We start from the raw sequence: 21,938 nt of genomic DNA, 5'->3' as shown, positions 1-21,938 counted from the left end.
TCGCTTATCTGCTCACTGCTCGCTTAATGGTGACTATTGCTTCTCTGTATCCTTCTGGCAGTGCACACCCAGTTTTGTTATCAGCAAACTTGTATACATTATTACTTGATCCTGAAAACAAAATTATTATGGTAGATAATTTGCATCGATCCCTGTGGCTACTTGATGGAGATCTGATTAGGGCTTAGAAACAGATTTTATCAAAATGGAAATGTAGTCAAAGACCAACAAAGCAATAATATATGCTGCTGGACAAATAGGCAAAACTATTGGAGATGAAATTTTGCATGTGGATTAAGTTTAAAAGTTGATTTTAAAAAGCTGCACTGTGAATTGAAATGGAAATTTTATTGGGGGAAAATAAAAGCAAAAGATCCTTGTGTCCTAAGAGTCTTTAGTCTGGTTTGATGTAGCTGCTGTTAGATTTGTATGTGGTATTCAAGGCTTCATGCCATAGGAAGTAAATTTTGACACTAGTTTCACTACCTGTGCCTTGGTATTAAGACATTAAAATACTGTAAATAAGGAGAGGAATGTTTTTGTTGGAATTTTGACCACTCTCTCTAAGCCTGGATTGGATGGAAACTTCAAAACTTTTGGAAAGTTGGGGCAGAGGGGCCAGGATCAGAGGTGTAATGTGAAATTCCACTGTTATTGGTTGAGGAGAAAACTCTCAATGTACAGATCTATCTTGGCCAAGCAACTGAAGGAACGATGAGTGATCAGGGTAAAATTGTCAAGGGCACACACCAGGCAGACTTTGCAAGCAGCAGAGCCTGTTTGTGTGGGGTATTTTTAATGTAAATATGATTAAACCCGTTTGATTTGATCTCTGGCTTTCTGGTTGTAACGTTTTTCAGGATAATGGGTACTAGGAACAGTCACAGAACCAATTTGTTGTGCATTAAAACCCTTCAAGTTCATGTTCAGTTTATTGTCATTCAGTGGTACACAGGTATACTGCCAGATGAAGTAACATTCATCCAGACCAAGGTGCCCAACACAGTACATGTAACTCATACATAACATATAAAGTAATATTACCAAAATATATTAACAAATCATAAGAGTAATCACAAGAGACCCGAAATTTGCAGGAGCAAAATTTACATTTGAAGTTGGTCAAATTAACTTTGGTAGACTTAATGAGATCAGTAAACTACATTAGTTTACCTCTGGAAATTTGCATTTTTTTTAGTTTACACAAATGACCATGAAAACTTACAGAAGAGTTTAATGAAATTATTAATCAAATACTAATATTGGAGACATTAAGGGGACTGAACGCCAGTGTATTCACAGTAGCTGATGACATGTCCTAGAGTTTTGAGGTATGTCCTTGAGAATGGAGGCATTGGTTATGATCCAAACGTATAGATTTTAGAATAGTTGCAATAAGTACTGTGATTCAGGAATTGTAAGCCTACTTTTTAATTTGGAAAGAGGAATAAGTCAGAGCAGTTAGGCTGATCTTGGCAGTAGAGGAAATGCCAGATTGTATTATTAAATACTTGAGGAAAATAATAAGTTCAGCAGGCCCATGTTGAGGGGTATTGAAATATTCTTAAATCAATATTTCCTGCATCCCCTCCATGGGTTTTGTCACCAGTTTTAGTTTTGGAACAATTGTTTATTTTGGTTGTAATTGTTTTAGATATATATTTTCCAAGAACTCATGGTTGTGTTTTTCTTTTCGCCAGAAATCTCAGCCTAATGGACGTGCAGGAGCTGAGCCATTAGAGGAGGAAATTAATGAATCATTTGAAAAGATTATTGTGAAACAACTGGATGTAGAAAAGAAAACTGAAAAGGTTTGTTTACATCTGATATCTCTTGACTTTCTTGTGTGATGTTTGTGTAGGCTAATGTATTGGACCTGAGTTAGTTGTTGACATTCTGCATTAAGTTGCATTTGTACCCTCATTATAAACAAAATGATTCCAAACCATTTCAGAGACGTTCAAACTAATGCACCCTGAATTACAGGGATGGAAGTTGTCTAGGGTTTATTACAGCTAAGGCAATAATTTGGTAATGCCTGAATCTTTGGAAGGCACTTAGTGTCCTACAATAATCACCAACTTCAATGATGCATAATGGTATCTTGCCACCATCTGGGAATAGCCGTATATGCATACCAGCCTTGCCAGTGACTCCCATACCCTGAGGAAACAAAACTATTTACAGTGCTTTGAAAAATTATTCAGCTCCCGCAACTACTTCCACATTTTATTGTCTCATTTTCTAAATTTGGATGTATTGAAGTAGGATTTTTAAAGCTTATTTACAAAGCTTCGTGCATCATGTCAAATCAAAAGAAATTTCAAAACCTGTCAACAATTACTAAAAATTAAAAACTAAAATTGGGGCTGAAAAAGTATGCATCCCCTACGCTAATTTCCTCAGGTGCAATACTATATATTACCTTACCAACTCACTCAATTTGTTGTAGAAAATTAGAAGATCATCTGAATTAAATACCCCCTCTCTGTGAGGTCTCTGTAACTGGAGAGGAAGTTAATCTTTCAGCAGGAAATGATCCAAAGAGCAACCATGGAGTGGCTTCAAATGATGAAAATTGGTGTCCTTGAGTGGCCCAGTCAGAGTCCTGACCTTAACTGGATCAAATGTCTGTGGCAAGACCTCAAGGTTGCTGTCCACTACGACTCCAACTATCCTGCTGTAGCTTGAGCAATTTTGCAAGGAGGAATGGGGAAAACCTTGCTCCATCGGGTTGTGCAAAACTACTAGAGACCTACCCAAAAAGACTACTAGCTGTAATAGCAGCAAGAGGTGGTTCAATTAAGTACTGAGTTAAGCGGGGGGGGGGGGGGGTGAATACTTTTGGACTGCTGACATTTCAGATTTTGAATTTTTAGTTTTTCATGCTCTACAGTTTTCCCTGTTTTAAGTTCTACTGTGGGGAGGGGGGAGAAAAGGAACATGTGATTCACAAATAAAAATTTGCAGTTAAATTGATCAAAATCCCTGGTTGTAATGCTTTATTATGTGAAGAAACGACTGGGGGCTGACTACTTTTACAAGGCAATGTATAATGGTATAGTGTTCCCAGATTATGTATTTGCTCGTCTTGGAGGAAGTTTATGTAACTGCCAACAGGTAGAAGATGCTTTCATGATCTGTTTATAAACTGTTATTTATTCACAAGGTGTGTAGCTAGCCCTCGTTGGGGAAGACAGCTAAGAGTCAACCATACTGACAAATCACAAAATGATCCAGTACATTAATTACACTATCATTGACTTCTCTAATCTCAGGTAAACTGCTTCCTCCTCCTTTCTCTCTTCTCTTGATGTATGCAGTTCTTTCTACATTCACCCCATCCCTCCATCAGCCTGTTTATTTCCCCTTCTCCACCCACTCCATCTGACCTCCCCACCTCCCTTGTTTTGGTTCCATGCTCCACCTTCTTCTCCTGTGGGGCTCTTCACCTCCACCTATTGCTTCTCAGCCTTTATCATTATTTGAACTCTCCCCTTCTCCAGCTACCTATTACCCCTCCTTAACTGGATCCACCTTTCACTTGCCAACTTTTGACCACCCCTTCTCCTTGCCTCTTTATTCTGGCTATCTTCACTATCAGGTGGATGAAATATCTTGACCTGAAATGTCAACTGTACTGTCCATTTCCCTCCACATTTGCTGCTTCGTTTAAGAGTTCTTCCAGCATTTGGTTTTTGCTCTAGATTCCAGTGTCTGCCATCTCTTTTGTCTTATCCTAACATTCCCATTTACCTCAACCAGGTAGTGCAGAGCTACCCACAAAAAGATGCTGTCAAAGAGAAGCTTCCAAAATGACATTGTCCCAATTACAGTTCAATTAAATACAATTTAAGTTCAATTCCAGTAGTTTTTATTCTGAAATGATCCTCAAAATTGGAGCAAGTGGAATGTTAAATCCACCATCTGTTCATTTCATCCACAATCTTTTTGGGTGAAAACCAAATATCTTTTGATTCCTGTAATCTATTTGCTATCAAAATTGTGAACATTTACCTGAATGTGCAGAAGTTCCTTGCTTGAATGGATTGCAAACAAAGTCATTGACTAAATATTGGACTTTGGTTGCAGATGTGATGACATTACTGTCTTCATGAAAACATCAAGTGTAAATTAAATTTAATGTTGAAAAATGTAAAAATGTTACACTTTGGCAGGAAGAATGAAAAGAGGTGGTATAAACTCAGACAGTTTTACAGTGAATTCTGTAAAGTGGACAAGTCTGGTGCAGTATTTACATAGTATATTGAAAGGGGCAGTGCCATTTGAGCAAGTGTTTAATGCAGTTTATGGGATCTTGGAGTTTACAAACAGAGGTATAGAATTATACAGTGGGGAAACAGGCTCTTTACAAATATCCATGCTGAACAAGTTGACTACTCAAATGAGTGTTTTTCCCTGTGTTTAGCCAGATCCCTCTAAACCTTTCCTAACCATCCTATTCACATCTAGTCTAAGTGCCTTTTAAACATAATTGTATTGGCCTCTACAGCTTTTTCTGATGGCTTGTTCCATGTTCCTAACATGTAGAAAAGGTATCTTTTAAGTCATTCACTTTAACTCTTTGCTGTAGTTTAGACCTTTAGACTAAATTTTAGATTTTCCTGTCCTGAAGAAAAACATTGACCTTATCTGTGCTGCTTGTGATTTTATCTATAAAGTCATCCCTCACCCTCTTATAGTTCAGGCAGAGAGAACAAACTGTGAAATCATGAGGAACATGATTGTTCTTTTCTTAGTGTTCTCACTGGAATTGGACAACAAAACTACATTTTCAGTCAAACCAATGTTTCTTGTTGCTCTGAGCGAAGAAGCTTCCCTTCATCTTCCCCTTAAGCTTCTCACCTTTCACCCTTGAGCCATGACCTCTGGTTGTAATCCCACCCATTCTCAGTGGGAAAAAGTTTGCATTCATTTACCCTATTTATACTCCTCATAATTTTGAACAACTCTATCAAATCTTTTTTCAACCTTCTCTGTTCTTTTAAAAAAATATATAATCCTGACCTACTCAATCTTACTCGGGTCTTCTAGACCCAACAACATCCTTGTAAATTTTCTCTGCACTCTTTCAATCTTGTTTACATCTTTGCTGTAGGTAGGTGACCAAAACTGCACACAGTACTCCAAATTGTGCCTCACCAGCATCTTGTACAGCTTCAACATAACATGCCATCTTCTGTACTCAATACATTGATTTATGAAGGCTAATGTGCCAAAAGCTTTCTTTACGATCCATCTACCTGTGACACTCTTTCAATTAATAATGCAGCTGTATTCCAAGATCCCTTTTTTCACCACACTCCTCACTGCCTGTGTTGTTCATGACCTCTCTTCTTTCCTAATCTCCCATTTAATTTCACTCCTACGTTTTCAATGCTCTGACACTTTCTTCTGTATTAAACTCTTTGTGTTTCATATAAATGTTGTTTCTTTGTCTCATCTTCCCCTTTGTGCACCTTGTCATTTACAGATTTGACAGTTTAATGTCTATGTTAAATCTCAATGAATTATGAACACTACTGCACAAGTTCAGTTTCACTTTATTTTGCTCAGCTTCATTACGTGAAACGAAATCCAAAATTAATCCTTAATTCCATTTAGAAATTCGGTGCTGCCTGTAACTTTTACACTGGCTATATCACATTACTGATAGGTTAACTGAAATCCTTGATAATACTATCCTTTTTTCACAAAGACATTTGCCTCCTGATTTGAGATTCTGTCTTCTTCAATTGTTTGTTTCAAGGTCTCTAACTCATTTACAAGAATGTGATCGTCTCCTTTTTTGTTCTTTAGTTCAATCAATTTGACCTTGTTTGATCATCATTGCCTATCATCCGATGTGTTTTTCTTGAACCGGTATTAGCACACCCCTGCCCCCCACCACCACTACCTCTTGTTTTAATCCCTAGAAGTAGGGACTCACTTCTGTAGCAAAGCTTTTGGCCATGTCCTGATGCTTCCCTGTACTTTGATGTCTTTTTTTATTTGATATTATTCCTGTTAAATGTGTTACATTAAAGGCATTGTAATGTAAATACAATTTGTTGAACTGATATGGGTACAGTGAAGAGCAGTGTAAGGTGGTAGTGGGTTACATGGTCCAAAGCTCTCATGTGGGTGTTTTTCAGATTTGTAAACTTTATTGTTCATTGACTAGCTGTTAAGACTGATGACCTGCTGTTATCTGCAGCTCCTTAATAATCTGGATACTTTTCTTTAGGCAAAGAAAAACAAGAAGAAACCAAAGTCAGAGGTGAAGTTGCTGCAGGATGAGCTCCAAAATCGGGCAGAATGTAGAGAAACTGATGAAGGTGAGTTTTGCTAACCAGTGACTATGTTCATTCAGTTCAATACTCATAAATGTTATATAGTCCAGTAGTTTGTAAGTATGGAAGTGATAGTGCAGAGGCTTTTACATTTCTGTTCCAAGTAGGGTTAGTTTGAACTGAAACAAGTTGGCTGTACTGAATGGTAACTTGGTGGTTAAGTTGATGAACTATTGTGCTAAAAGTATGAATTTGTATCTCACCACACTGGGAGAGTTAGTTAAATGTCACTACTTTTTTTAAAAAAAAAACAATCTGGATTAGATTATGTAGATTATGAAGACACGCAGTCCTCTTTTATTGTCATTTAGTAATGCATGCATTAAGAAATGATACAATATTTCCTCCGGTGTGATATCACAAAACACAGGACAGACCAAGGCTGAAAAAACTAACAAAACCACATAATTATAACATACAGTTACAACAGTGCAACAATACCATAACTTGATGAAGAACAGTCCATGAGCACAGTAAAAAGTTCAAAGTCTCTCAAATGTCCCAGGTCTCATGCAGACGGGAGAAGGAAGAAAAACTCTCCCTGCCATGCCCGACTACAGTCCGATTCTTGAGTCGTCCGAAAACTTCAAGCCTCCGATCAGCTCTCCGACACCGAGTACTGAGCACCATCTCTATCAGAACGATTCAACCTCAGTCTCGGTCGCCAACAGCAGGCAAAGCCGGGGATTTTGAGGCCTTCCCTCCGGAAGATTCTCGATTGCGCAGTAACAATAACAGCGAAACTGCGTTCCAGAAATTTCTCCAGATGTTCCTCTGTGCTTTCACGTCTGTCTCCATCAAATCAGAATTGTCCACGGCCCCCATTTAACAGATACGATATTGTATCCTTCATGATATTGGATACGATATCATGGCCCTTCAGTGAATAAAATCTCAAAATTGGACCAAGTGGAATGATAAATCCAACATCTGTTCTTTTCATCCAGGAGCAGGAAACCAGTCATTTTGGATGAAAGCCAAATAGTTTTTGATTCCTGTAATCTAATTTACTTAAGGAGTTTTACCTGAATGTGTAGAACTTCCTTATTTGGATGGATTACAAATGCATTGACTAAATCTTGGACGGTGCTTGCAGATGTGATAACATTACTGTTTTCATGTTAAATTTAATGCTGAAAAATGTAAAATGTTACACTTTGGTAGGAAGAATGAGAAGAGGCAGTATAAACTCACAGTTTTAAAATGAATTCTGTAATGTGGAGAAGTCTGGTGTAATTTTTACATGAAATGTTGAAAGTGATGGGGCCAGTTAGAAAGTGTTCAATGCAGTTTCTGGGATTTTGGGGTTTATGAATAGAGGTATAGAATTATATAGTGTGGAAACAGGCCCTTCACTCAGCATACCCATGCTGAACAAGTTGCCTATCCAAACTAGTCCCCTTTGCCTGTGTTTAGCCCAAATCCCTTTAGACATTTCCTGTCCACATCTGGTTAAAATGTCTTTTGCAAATTGTAAGTGTATTGGCCTCTGCAGCACCTGCCGGTAGCTCCTTCCATGTACCTATCACCCTCTGTGTACAAAAACTTGCTCCTCATGTACCTTTGAAATCATTCCTCTATTGACCTTAACTCTATATATTGTAGTTTTCGTCTTCCCTGTCCTGGGGAAAAAGACTGGCCAGTCAGCTTATCCCATTCAGCTATAAAGTCACTACAGTGGCTATAATAGGTACATTTTGTCAGAAAAATTTATACAATATACATCCTGAAATTCTTTTTTCTTCGCAAACATCCACCAAAACAGAGGAATGCCGCAAAGAATTAATCACTGTTAAATGTTAGCTTGTGTTTTTTATTATGTGCATTGGATTCTCCATATCAGGCAGTAAAGCAATCATTCAACATGCTGGATGGCACCATGATATGTGAGCATTGTCAATAACATACTGAATATCCTCACACTCCGAATAAAGCATAGCTGCTGGTATGTCTTTATGATTGTGTCAATATGTTGAGCCCAGGATTGATCCTCCGAAATGTTGTCCCACTGCAGACCTCTCTGAGGATTGGTTTGTGCTCTCAACTTCCCCTTCCTGAGATCCACAAATCCTTGGTCTTACTGATGTTGAGTACAAGGTCTGACGTTGAATCCTTGGTCTTCCCCTTCCTGAGATCCACAAATCCTTGGTCTTACTGACGTTGAGTACAAGGTCAGAATCAGAATCAGGTTTATTATCACAGGAATGTGACGTGAAATTTGTTAATTTAGCAGCAGCAGTTCAATGCAGTACATGAGCTAGCAGAGAGAAAAAAAATAATAAATAAGTAAATCAATTACAGTATACATATATTGGATAGATTAAAAAAACATGCAAAAAAACAAATACTGTATATTTTTTTTAAAAAGTGAGGTAGTATCCAAGGATTCAATGTCCATTTACAAATCAGATAGCAAAGGGGAAGAAGCTGTTCCTGAATCGCTGAGTGTGTGCCTTCAGGCTTCTGTACCTCCTACCTGATGGTAACAGTGAGAAAAGGGCATGCCCTGGGTGTTGGATGTCCTTAATAATGGATGCTACCTTTCTGAGACACCACTCTCTGAAGATGTCCTGGGTACTTTGTAGGCTAATACCCAAGATGGAGCTGAATAGATTTACAACCTACTGCAGCTTCTTTCGGACCTCCCCACCCCAAACCAGAGAGTGATGCAGCTGTCAGAGTGCTCTCCACAGTACATCTACAGAGGTTGAGTGTATTTGTTGACAGGCCAAATCTCTTCAAACTCCTAATGAAATATAGCCACTGTCTTGCCTTCTTTATAACTACATCAATATGTTGAGACCAGGTTAGATCCGCAGAGATCCTGACACCCAGGAATTTGAAACTGTTTACTCTCTCCACTTCTTATCCGTCTTTGAGGATTGGTATGTGTTCCTTCGTCTTATCCTTCCTGAAGTCCACAATCAGCTCTTTCGTCTTACTGACGTTTTCTTGTACGCCCTGTCGTCACCACCTGAGATTCTACCGACAATGGTTGTATCATCAGCAAATTTACAGATGGTATTTGAGCTATACCTAGCCACATAGATATGTGTATATAGAGTAGAGCAGTGGGCTAAGCACACACCCCTGAGGTTCACCAGTGTTGATCATCAGTAAGGAGGATATGTTATCACCATTCCGCAAAAATTGTGGTCTTCCAGTTGGAAGTGAAGGATCCAGTTGCAGAGGGAGGTACAGAGGCCCAGGTTCTGCAACTTCTCAAACAGGATTGTGGGAATGATGGCATTAAATGCTGAGCTATAGTCGATGAACAGCATCCTGACATAGGTGTTTGTGTTGTACAGGTGCTCTAAAGCCTTGTGAAGAGTCATTGAGATTGTGTCTGCCTTTGACCTATTGTGGCGATAGGCAAATTGCAATTGGTCCAGGTGCTTTCTGAGGCAGGAGTTCAGTCTAGTCATGACCAACCTCTCCAAAGCACTTCTTCATTGTAGATGTGAGTGCTACTGGGTGATAGTCATTAAGGCAGCTCACATTATTCTTCTTGGGCACTGGTATAATTTGTTGCCTTTTTGAAGTAGGTGGGAACTTCTGCCCGTAGCAGTGAGAGGTTGAAAATGTTCTTGAATACTCCCGCCAGTTGGTTGGCACAGGTTTTTAGAGCCTTACCAGGTCCTGTATCTGGTCCTTCTGCCTTGCGAGGGTTCACTCTCTTTAGAGACAGCCTAACATCGGCCTCTGAGACAGAGATCACAGGGTCATCAGGTGCAGCAGGGATCTTCACAGCTCTAGTTGTGTTCTCCCTTTCAAAGCGGGCATAGAAGGCATTGAGTTTCATCTGGTAGTGAAGCATCGCTGCCTTCATACTATTGGGTTTCACTTTGTAGGGAGTAATATCTTGCAAACTCTGCCAGAGTTGCCGTGCATCCGATGATGTTGGAGGCGACATCCGAAATTGTCTCTTCTTCCTTGAAATAGCCCTCCGCAAATCATACCTGGTTTTCTGGTATAGGCCTGGGTCACCAGACTTGAATGCCACAAATCTAGCCTTCAGCAGACGATGTACCTCCTGGTTCTTTCACCACTTTTGGTTTGGGAATGTACAGTAAGTCTTTGTGGGCACACACTCATTAACACAGGTTTTAATGAAGTTGGTAACAAGCATGCAAGGAAATGAATCTCAAGGTAGCATAAGGTAGTATATACATCTGATAATAAATTTTACTTTCCCTTCGGGAAAGGGGAGAAGTGGAGAAAACCAAGGACAACGTCTGGCAAAAGAGCTCAATTGAGATGAAAGGCAGTGGTGCTCGCTGAGTGGTGAAACCTTACTAATTGCAGCTGAACTGTCTGGAGGAAGTGTGGATTGAGGAAGATGAATAAAGACAAGGAAGTACAAGTTGGCTGGAACTGCAATGCAAAGCACTTCAGTTGCTGAGAGCCAAATAAGAGACCACAGAGCACAACACTGCTGGAAGATGTCAGGTGAAGTATCATCTGGAGTCAGAGACAGCCGACAGTTCAGGTCGAGACCCTGTAAGACTGCAGGGTACATCCAGATCATGTAATTCGTATTCAGCAGCACATGCAAGTCTCATCTGGGGTCTAAGATCAGAGCGGTACAATCAGGAGGTTGCTCACCGAGAATGGATTTTCATGACAATAAACACCTGATGCGGCAACATTCATGCAACCCAGTAAGTAGAGAGCAATGTGTTGGATGATCAGTTGAATGGTCTCCTTGTATAATAGATGGACTCTTGAGTTCACAATCTACCTCGTTATGGCCTTATTATCTGCCTACACTGCACTTCCTCTGTAACTGTAACACTTCAGTCTGCATTCTGCTATCATTTTCACTTGTACTTCCAATAGAGGGAGTGTCTTGGACCAGAATTCAGCTTCAGGATACATGGATGTCCCTTTTGAACAAAGATGAGGGGGAACTTCTTTAGTGAGAGTGTGTGAATTTCAATTCATTGCCACATTCTGTATGGCTGTATTTAATGTGGAGTTTGATAGGTTCTTGATTTAGTAAGGTTGTCAAATATTATGGGGAGAAGGAAAAATAAATCAGACATAAATGGCAGAGCAGACTTGATGGGCTGAATGGTCTCATTCTACTTGTGTCTTATGGTCTTGTTGCCTCACTGAACTGTTGAAGTGAAATGATCTGTATAGTTGGCATGCTAAACAAAGATTTTGCATGTGACAGTAATAAACCAACTTACTAAATTTAAGGCCCATGAGATTTTGAGGATGTGAGCTGGCCAGGAGTGAACCAGCTCTGTACAATTAGATTGACTACCCTGCCTTTTTGGCTTTGTTTTTTTTAATCTTTGATTGTTCATCCCACTACACTTGAGTAGGCGGGGCAGAGGGTGAGAGAATATGTATATTTATTATGGGGTTTACTTTGATTGAGTTATAGGTGCATGGGAAACCAAAATCAGTAGCCGGGAAAAGCGACAACAACGCAGACGCGATAAAGGAATAAGTGATCCTCCTTCGTCCATGGATTCCAGTCTTCCAGCAGGTGGTTCTGAAGGATCTTCTGCTCAGCAGCACCCACAAGCCTCATCCGGGCTTGGGCCACGGAAGGCCAAAGCAGTTGAAGCATCAGGTTGGTTATTAGTGCAAGGTCAACTAAACAGTGATTTGATGTAGGAAATAGTATGCAATCCAGTATGAGGTGAGGTGAATGTGCTGAATGATTCAGTGCTCTGAGGTGCAAAAATGTAATGAAGTGGCATGCTTCTTCCATTAAGCAGTGTTTGTGTAAATTCTCATCTCTAGCTGTATTCTGAATACTAATTATTGAACTTCCATAGCTTTTTTTAATCAATTTTATTCTAGATATAGTTTAGTGTACTGCAGAAGATGATTTGAAGGAGGGGTGGTGTTATTGAGTCATAGAATACTATAGCACAGAAGCGGGTCCTTTAGCCCATCTTGTTTATGCTAATCTGATCTTCTGCCTATTTTCATCTACCTATGCACATACCATATCACTTAAAACCTTTGTCATCCATGTACCTATTAAAACTTCTCTTAGAATCACATTTACCATTTCTGTTGGCAGTTCGTTCCACACTCGCACCACCTTCTGTGTGGAAAAAGTTCTCCTTTGGATTCCCCTTGAATATTTCACCCTTTACCCTAAATCTCCGACCCCTCATGTCACCCATCCTGAGGAGAAAAATGTGCATGCATTTGTCCTATCTTTTCCCCTCATAATTTTGTATACCTCTGTAGATGAAGCAATCAAAAATTTGGTTGGAGTCCTCTGTATTTACCCCTAAGGGCAAAATGGGCAACTTTTACAGATGGGATTAATTACTTGGATTATTACTGGATTTGTATATGACCACAACTATCATAATTTTTGTTATCAATGAATCTCAATGTAGCCTTCTGTTGTAAAACACATCTTAATGTCTTGGAAATTAGTGATTTGTTATTTTGTTTTAATAAGGCTTAATAAGTGTCTTTTTCTTCAAAGTTGCCCCTGGGTGGGGTGAACAGCAAGCAGTGAATGGAGGAGGTTGGTGTGATATTCCTGCGAAACTGCCTGCTCAGATTAATGCAACCAAGGAAGACAAATGGCAGCAAATTCCTGTCCTGCCCAATGCAAAACGAAGCCCAGATCAGCCTGCTTGGGGTCAGGAGCGTGGTGATACCAGTGCAGGGGCTAAAGAATGGACTGTGCCATTAGTCGATGAGACTTGGAGTGAGCATGCTCTTTTCCCCAGCATTGGTGAGTGTTCTTCTGCTTTTGAATCTGGGCCTTTGAATTTACAATTGATCAAATGAGAGAAGGAAGTTATTTAGTTTAATATGAAATTACTTTCATTTTAAACTAAAGTTAAAATTACCTTTCAAGGTAATTTGACAAAAATCTTTCCAGATTTTTTTTTCATTGTTGTAATGTAGGAGTAATGACAGCTGTTTTGTACACAGCAAGTTCCAGGATCTTGGTTCCATTGGCCTTATCATATAGTCTCTAACTGATGGAGCTCAATTTGATTAACCTCCAGACAGTTCAGCAGGTAAATACTTGCAAGGCAAAAGATCTGTCCTGGCACAGAAACTGTCTCTTCAGCCTACTGCGGCACATTGATTCTCAAGCACCCATTTGCACTAATCCTACACTAATACCAGTACATTCCCATCACTCTCATAAACACTGCAGGCAATTTACAGTGGAGAGTTAATTTGCTCTATCTGAGATGCAGAAGAAAACCTGAGCATCTAGGGCAATGTCGCTGAGAGACTGCAAATTCCAAACAGATGGCACCAGAGGTCAGAATTGGATCCCTGGAGCAGCGGAAATATGAGCAGTTTCAAGTTCCTGCCTGTCAACATTTCTGAACATCTATCCTGGGCTGGACATATTGATACAATTGCAAAGAAGGCACAACACTGCCTATATTTCATTAGGAGTTTGAGGATACTTTGGTATGTCACCAAAGACTGGCAAATTTCTATAGATGTATCCTGGAGAACTTTCTAACTAGTTGCATAACCATCTGGTATGGAGGGGCCATTGCACAGGATCAGAAAAGGCTGCAGAAAGTTGCAAACTCATTCAAGCTTGATTATGGGCACTAGCCTCCCCAGCATTGAGGACATCTTAAAAATGTGATGCCTCAAAAAGATGGCATCGGTCATTAAGGACCCCCATCACCCAGGACATGCCCTCTTCTCATTAACATCAAGAAGGTGGTACAGGAGCGTGAAGCCACAGTTAACGTTTTAAGGATAGCTGCTTCTCCTCCACTATCAGATTTCTGAATGGACAATGAACCAATGTACACTAACTGACCTTTTTTTGCTTTCTTTTTGCACGACTTAATTTATTTTTTTATAAATACTGTGGGTTCCGGTTAATTGGGACATATCAGGACCAGTAATTGAAGTGGCTGTCCCAATTTGCCAGAGTTTCATGGAAATGGTTAAAAAGATATAAGACAAACTAAGTAACAAATTATGTATTTAAATGAAGTACAGAATAAATTAGAACACCACCAAAACTACTACAATACTACAAAACTGTATTAGTTCCTAATAGTTATCAGTGCAGGAATTCAATGTACATTGACGTGTTCTTTTGATTGACTATATAAAAGAAAATCAGCACGGACACCTAGTGCAGATAATCAGCTGCTTTCATATAATGTTTTTGATGAATATTTGTTTTCATTGTAATATTCAAGATGATTGTCCATTCTTCCAAATTCTTCGTAGGTCCTAACTTGTTGAAGTAGTGAAATAGTTTCATTTTCACTCCTGGACATTTCTGGCATTTCCAAGCTCGAAATTGCAGTGAAGTTCTGAATTGGCTTACTGTTCATTACTCATCAATTACCAGTGACAAAAATTACTCGTTTTTGAAAACAAATACACACAAATGACATTATTTTAAAAATCTTTTGCTCTAAGAATGGTGTAGTATCTAATGCCCACAGCAAGTGCACACGACTGACAGGGATTAGAAACTGTTCGCCTGCCCCAGTTAAGCAGCATAGTGTCCCAAATAAACGAAAGGAATCCCAGCTATTTTCTGGATTTGATTTTGTTCTTTAAGAGTTGTCCCAAATAAGCAGCTGCCCTGATTAACCAATGGCCCAATTAACCAGAGCACTGTATTTCTTAGTTTATAGATATTATTATGTATTGTAATGTACTACTGGTGCAAAACAGCAAATTTCATGACAAAACCAGTGATATTAAACTGATTCTGAGCTATGAAGTAGCAACTCTACCTCATCTGGCATAGTATTTGGCTAATTACTTTATGTTCTTTTAGCTAATGACAGGAACTAGATTTTGCTGTTGAATGCTCTCTATGTACAGTTACAAGAAAAAGCTTGTATGCAATTACCTGGTTTTCTGCATTATTGTTGAGTGCCATCGAGTTGCCAATAGTGTACTTTTCCATAGGGATTTCATGTCAAGATACAGAAGTGGATTACCTGGCCTTTCTTCCACACAGGTATTGCTGCTTCCCTAGTTGGGATTCAGCCGAATTTGAACTCCGGACCATCCGTCTGTGCCCAGTGCTGATTCTACTTCACCACTGTGTGGCCCATATTAATTTTCTGCATGAATTACTCAAATATCTTCATCAAAGTCGCAATAATAGACAAAAACAGCCTGCCTAAACTCAACTCTCAAAAATTGTTCTTCTCATCAATACCGAGTCCACCATTTAAACAATCAGTCTAGGTTCAAAAAAGTGTGTGAACCTCTGGGGTAGTGCCTTCTACAAAAGCTGTTTAGAGTCAGTCAGGTGTTCCAATCAATGAGATGAGATTGGAGGTGTGGGTTGTAGAGGTGCACTGACCCTATTTTTAAAAAAAATATACAAAATCAGTTTACTGACAGGGTCTGCTCTTCTCAAGAAAGATCAGTTTATGTGCACCATGCTTCAATCAAATCAACTTTCAGAGGACCTTGGAAGAAGAATTGGAGAGATACATGAAGCTGAGAAAGGCTACAAAAGCATTTCTAAAGACCTGATTATTCATCAGTCCACAGTAAGAGAAATTGTCTACAAATGGAGGAAATTCAGTACTGTTGCTACTCTCCCGAGGAGTGGGCAGCCTGCAAAGATCACACCAAGAGCACAACGTGCAATGCTGAAGGAGGTGAAAGAGCACATGAGTAACAGCAAAAGACTTGCAGAAATCTCTAGAACTTGCTAAAATCTTTGTTCATGTATCCACTATAAGAAAAACATTGAACAAGAATGGTATCATGGAAGGACACCACTGCTCCAAAAAAAAAATCGTGTCACGTCTCGAGTTTGCAAAAGACCACCTGGATGTTCCACAATGCTTCTGGGACAATATTCTGTGGACAGATGAGACAAAAGTTGAACTTTTTGGCAGAAGTGTACACCGCTATATTTGGAGGAAAAAAGGCATTGCACATCAACACCAAAACCTCTTCCCAACTGTGAAGCATGGCGGAAGGAGCATCATGGTTTGGGACTGCTTTGCTGCCTCAGGGCCTGGAGTGCTTGCAATCGTTGAGGGAACAATGAATTCAAAATTGTATGAAGACATTTTACAGGAGAACGTCAGGGTAGTGGTCCATCCCCTGCAATTTAGTAGATGTTGGATGATGCACAAGACAATGATCCGAAATCAACAATAGAATGGTTTAAAAAGCAAATTTGTGTTTTGGAATGGTCAAGTCGGAGTCCAGATCTTAACCCAATTGAGACGCTGTAGCGTGAACTGAAGAGGGCTGGCTGTTTATGCAGGTATCCCAGAAATATGGAGGAATGGTCTAAAATTCGCTGTTGTGCAAGTCTGATCAGCGGCTACAGGAAATGTTTGGTGGAAGTTGTTGCTGCTAAAGAAGGTTCTTCCAGTTATTAAATACAAGAGTTTACGTACTTTTTCCAGCCGGGACTGTGAATGATAAACAACGTGTTCTATAAAGATGTGAAAAGAATGATTTTTTTTGTGGGTTATTTTAGGCAGACTGTGTTTGTCTATTACTGTGATTTACATGAAGATCAGACCACATTTTATAAGTAATTAATGCAGAAAACCAGGTAATTGCAAAAGTTCACTAACTTTTATTTGCAACTGTATTGTGGAATGAAGAGGAATGAGGTCAGCTTCTGTGGTGACATCTACTAGTGAGTTTTTTTTTTAAAAAAAAGGCTTGTGGTCTGCTGTCATACTATTAAAATAGCCACTACATTACACACTGGAGCTACTCAAGTTGATACACATCCAGATATTTAATATTCATTTGCTTCTCTGATTTACAAAGGAAAGCACTCCAAGATCAGCTGGATTTAATTTGTCTAATCGTATGGATCTTTCTGTTTTTATGGAAAATCTATTAATTATTAGTTTTCTTATTTGGAATATGGCCAAAATAATTCACCTTTAAATAATAAGCAGAATAATTAATAGAAAAGTCTTTAAACAATAGAATAAATTAGTCACAATTGCTGCACTGAAATAAAACACCTCTAAGAACAAAATGCTACTGATGGAGGAACTCAGCAGATCAGGCAGCACCTGATGAGGTAATTATTGTTTCTGGGATAATGTCCATTTCCTTCCACAGTTACTGCCTTGCGTACTGAGCTCCTGTAGTTTGCTTGTTATTACTCCAGGATCTGCAATCTCGGGTCTATACTTCCAGTAATTCTAGCTAGTTTTCTTGCTGGTCCAAAAAAGAATCCTGTCACATTCAATAGTTGTGAAATTTCAAAAGAGAGAAAGTCCATAGATTTTAGGATTTTGACGTTTCACTATCTTGCTGCTGGCCATTTGCTGAAAGTACATTTGTGTTAATTATGCTTTTACATTTTATGTATAAGCGTACTGTGGGGCAGCATTGAAAATGCAAGATATAATAGAATTATACTGGTCATTCCTCCGTGTGGGTGCCTTTGATTTCAGATTATTGACACACAATTATAAATACGCCTTTAAGCAGATCTTCATTCATCAAACATTGGGTTCCTTGAGCTGGAAAAAGTGTTGGAAGGAAGCAGCTGTTTGAGTTTTTTTTTCTTCCACTGATTAAATGAAGGTGACCTTGTGATTTGATATTTCCAAGTCTGGTACAAAAAGAAGTTAGCAAGGAGGCACCATTTTTGTCATAAGGTGCACGAAATGGAACCCTAATTGAGAGGGTTTTGAAGTGTTTTTCAGTTGCTTTATAAATGAGAAATACTGAATCAGTATACTGTGCTTGGCTGTTACCTTGTGAGTAAGATCTGGAATTTTGCTTATAGTATGACATTCAGTTCTTGTTCCAAGTTACCATTTTCACATGCTGTCAGTTTGAAAATATAGTGGATTCCGGTAAATTGGGCCATCGGTTGATCAAGGCAGCCACTCATTTGGAGCAGCTCTTAACAAAAAATAATTGAATGGAGTCCTTTTGTTTATTTTGGACAACTATACTGCTTAATTGGGACAGGAGACTGTTGCTGAACAGTTTCTAACTAGCATCAGTTGCGTGCACATACTGTGGCGTTAGACACTACACTGCTTAGAGCAAACAGTTTTTAAATAGTGTGTATTTTCAAACAGCAGTGATTTTTTTTCTGGTCACTAGTGGCAAATGAGCAGCAAGACAATTCAGAACTGTTTTGGCCTCTGTGGTTTCAAGCATTCAGGTTTGGAGATGCCAGAAAGGAACTAATACAGAGTTTAATAACACTATAGTAGTTTTGGTAGTGTTCTAATTGGTTCTGTATTTGATTTGAATTCATAATTTATTACTCAATTGTATGGTGGTTTGTCTTTTTTTAAAAAATATACCTTAAACTGTTTCCATGAAACTTCGGCTAATTGGATCAGTGCTTTATTGGGCCAAAACATACTGCCCCGTTGTGTCCCAATTAGTTGGAATCCGCTGTATATTCTTTGAGTTGAAGGTTTATTCTAATTTTTAAGATTTTAATTATTTCTACCTATTTTAAATTAAAATAGTTTTGTACTGTTTGGTAAAGGTAACTAAATCTGAATCTTGTCCTGTTATAGTTTTCCAAATAAGCTTGGGTGACCTACAATTTCAGGCTTGCATCCACATGATGTTGGGCATGCTGCAAGCATTTCTCAGATCTTGTTGATGTTCGTCAAGAAAAGTGACTTGAGTAGGTGCTGCACAAGTTGATAGGGTGGTTAAGAAGGTGTATGGTGTGTTGGATTAAGTTCAAGGGCCACAAGGTATGTTGCAGTGTTTTAAAACCCTGTTTAGACCATACTTGGAGTATTGTGTTCAGTTTTGGTCAATTCGTTAAAAGAACGAAATGGTAGTTTTAGAGAGGGTGCAGAAGGGATTTACTATAATGCTGTCTGGACCAGAGAGCATGTCTTGTGAGGAATGGTTGAGTGAGCTTGGGCTTCTGTCTGGAGTGAAGGAGGATGAGGGGTGACTTGAAAGAGGTGGGTAAGATGATGAGAAGCATTGATAGGGAACAGTCAGCACCTTTTTCCCAGGGTGGAAATGACTAATATGAAAGAGCAGAATTTTTAAGGTAAATTGGAAGAAAGTATAGTGTACTGATAGAGGCAGATTTTTTACAAAATGGTGTATGTATGGCATGTACTGCCTGGGTAGTGGTAGAGACAGATAGATTAGAGATATTTAAGAGACTCTTAAATAGGCACATGGATGAAAGAGAAATTGGAGAGTTATGTGGGAGGGAAGGGTTAGGTTGATAATGGAGCAGGTTAAATGGTTGACACAACATTGTGGGCCAAGGGGCCTGTGCTGTACTGTTTTATGTTCTTCTGAGTAGAGGATGGAATTTAGAGTTACTACATCAGGATTTTATGACTACTCAAAACCTTTCTGTAGCCAAAGATTTTTTTTAAATTGAGCTATTTGCAAAGATTAAGCAGTTTTTCTACTATGTGATATTTAACCTCATTGCTGTAATGTGTAGAACTTGTCCTGATGAAGGACATCAATCCAAAATGTCAAACTGTCCATTTCTCCCTATGGATGCTGCCTAACATGCTGTTCTTCCAGTGCCTTTGTATAGCTCTGGATTTCTAGCATCTGCAGTTTCTTGTATCTCAGATATTCTTGATCTTTTTTATGTCATTTGCTTCTCTCTTTAAAGATGGTCCTTGCTGTAATGAATCTGTATGTTTTAAAGCACTGGGAGATATTTTGATCAGTCTGCAGGTGTTATGTAAATCAAATTCATTCGCGGACTAATTTATCATGTTACTTTGTTCTTTTGCAGGTGCTTGGACAGGAGTCAACGAAAGAATGAATTCTTCAGAACCAAAACCATCTTTCTCTCATGGGGCTAAAGCCTCAGTGGCCAGTAAGTATTGATTCAATCTCTGATACTTAATTGGAAAGCTCTTTTGAATCAACTACTTTGTGAATGTTGGGTTAGTAATTTGTTTTGTCGTGTTTTTGTTTTGCAATTGTACATTGATCGTCTGGATCAGTAGCTTGGCAGAGTGCCTTTTTACATCCACTGTATGCAACTATATTAAATGTCTGTATTTTTATTTAACTTTTGTGTCCCTGATGACGTAGAAACTGGTAATTCTTGCACAACTGAAGGGTAAATTTTTGGTCACTGAGGTTGTATGACATACATGTAGATTGTGGTGACTAGAATACTTGTACATTGGCTTAATAATAAACAAAGTCCTGGGGGAAATTAGCAGTTCAGGCAGCATCTATGGAAAGGAATAAATAGTTAGTTTTGGGCCAAGACTCCATCACGACTGGAAAGGAAGGGAGATGAAGCCATAATAAGAAGGTGAGGGAAGTGAAGGAGTACGAACTAGAAGGTGATAGTTGAAATCAGGTGAGGGGGAAGGTAGTTAGGTGGGTGGGGGAAGGGGAGATGAAGTGAAACTGAAAGATAATATGTGAAAAGGATAAAGGACTGAAGGAAAGGAATCTGATAGGAAAAGAGTGGACTATGGGAGAAAGGTAAGGAGGAGGGGCATCAAAGGGAGGTGACGGGCAGGTGAGAAGGGCAAGAGGAGAGCCAGAATAGGGTTTAGAAAAAAAAAGGTGGGGAGGCAGAAATTACTAGAAGTTGGAGATATCAATGTTCTTGCCATCAGATTGGAGGCTACTTAGACGGAATATAAGCTGTTGCTCCTCCAACCTGCAAGTGGCCTAATCATGGCAATAGAGGAGGCCATGGACAACATGTTGGAATGGGAATTGGGAGTGGAATCAAAATGGTTGGCCACCGGGAAATCCTGGCTGTAAAGGTGTTCAACAAAGCAGTCCACCAATCTGCATTGGGTCTCACCGAAGTAGAGGAGGCAGCACCAGGAGCACAGGATACAATAGACCTGTAGGGTAACATAATTGGGAGTATTCTACGTAATTCACAACCACTGACATTGAATTGGGGTTCAGTGGGCTGGTCTGATGTGATGTGGTTATGTAAAGATTTTTAGCGCGCTTTTGTTTTTGGGTTTTGTGGTTCACTAAAATATGTTACAGGTTTCATTAAACATAAAAAGCCTCTCTGCAATTTATTTGCGAAAACCTACATCGGTGACACTGATGATGCTTTAGTGCGATTCCAGAGTTATTGAACATGAGGGCACAGTTTTAAGGTGCTTGAAAGTAGGTACAGAGGAGATGTAAGGGGTAAGTTTTTTATGCAGAGTGGTGAGTACGTGGAATGGGCTGCCGGCAACAGTGGTGGAGGCAGATATGATGGGGGCTTTTAAGAGACTGCTGGATAGGTACATGGAGCTTAGAAAAATAGAGGGCTATGATTAGAACCATAGAACATAGAACACTACAGCACAGAAAACAGGCCATTCAGCCCTTCCAGTCTGTGCCGAAACTTTATTCCGCTAGTCCCATTGACCTGCACCCAGTCTATAACCTCCAGACCTCTCCCATCCATGTATCTATCCAATGTATTCTTAAAACTTAAGAGTGAGCCCGCATTTACCACGTCAGATGGCAGCTCGTTCCACACTCCTACCACTCTTGAGTGAAGAAGTTCCCCCAATGTTCCCCCTAAACCTTTCCTCTTTCACCCTAAAGCCATGTCCTCTTGTAATTACCTCTCCTAATCGAAGTGGAAAGAGCCTACTCACATTTACTGTCTACACCCCTCAATTTTGTAAACCT

At 39.4% G+C, this 21,938-nt stretch overlaps 1 protein-coding gene across 1 annotated transcript in view; it reads left to right on the top strand.

The window, feature by feature from the left end:
• The window catches only part of mtdha (metadherin a), a 74,757-nt gene that overhangs the window by 15,610 nt on the left and 37,209 nt on the right, over positions 1–21,938 (top strand). The window contains exons 2-6 of the mRNA XM_063060074.1: positions 1,701–1,811; positions 6,248–6,338; positions 11,749–11,940; positions 12,820–13,074; positions 20,056–20,139. Of these exons, the coding sequence (XP_062916144.1) occupies positions 1,701–1,811; positions 6,248–6,338; positions 11,749–11,940; positions 12,820–13,074; positions 20,056–20,139 (733 nt within the window). The remainder of the gene's footprint in view (positions 1–1,700; positions 1,812–6,247; positions 6,339–11,748; positions 11,941–12,819; positions 13,075–20,055; positions 20,140–21,938) is intronic.

Source organism: Mobula hypostoma, chromosome 1 (assembly GCF_963921235.1).
Source record: "Mobula hypostoma chromosome 1, sMobHyp1.1, whole genome shotgun sequence".
NCBI classification, from domain to species: domain Eukaryota; kingdom Metazoa; phylum Chordata; class Chondrichthyes; order Myliobatiformes; family Myliobatidae; genus Mobula; species Mobula hypostoma.
Note: the sequence above shows the minus strand (reverse complement) of the source record. Positions and strands in the feature narration are given on the sequence as shown.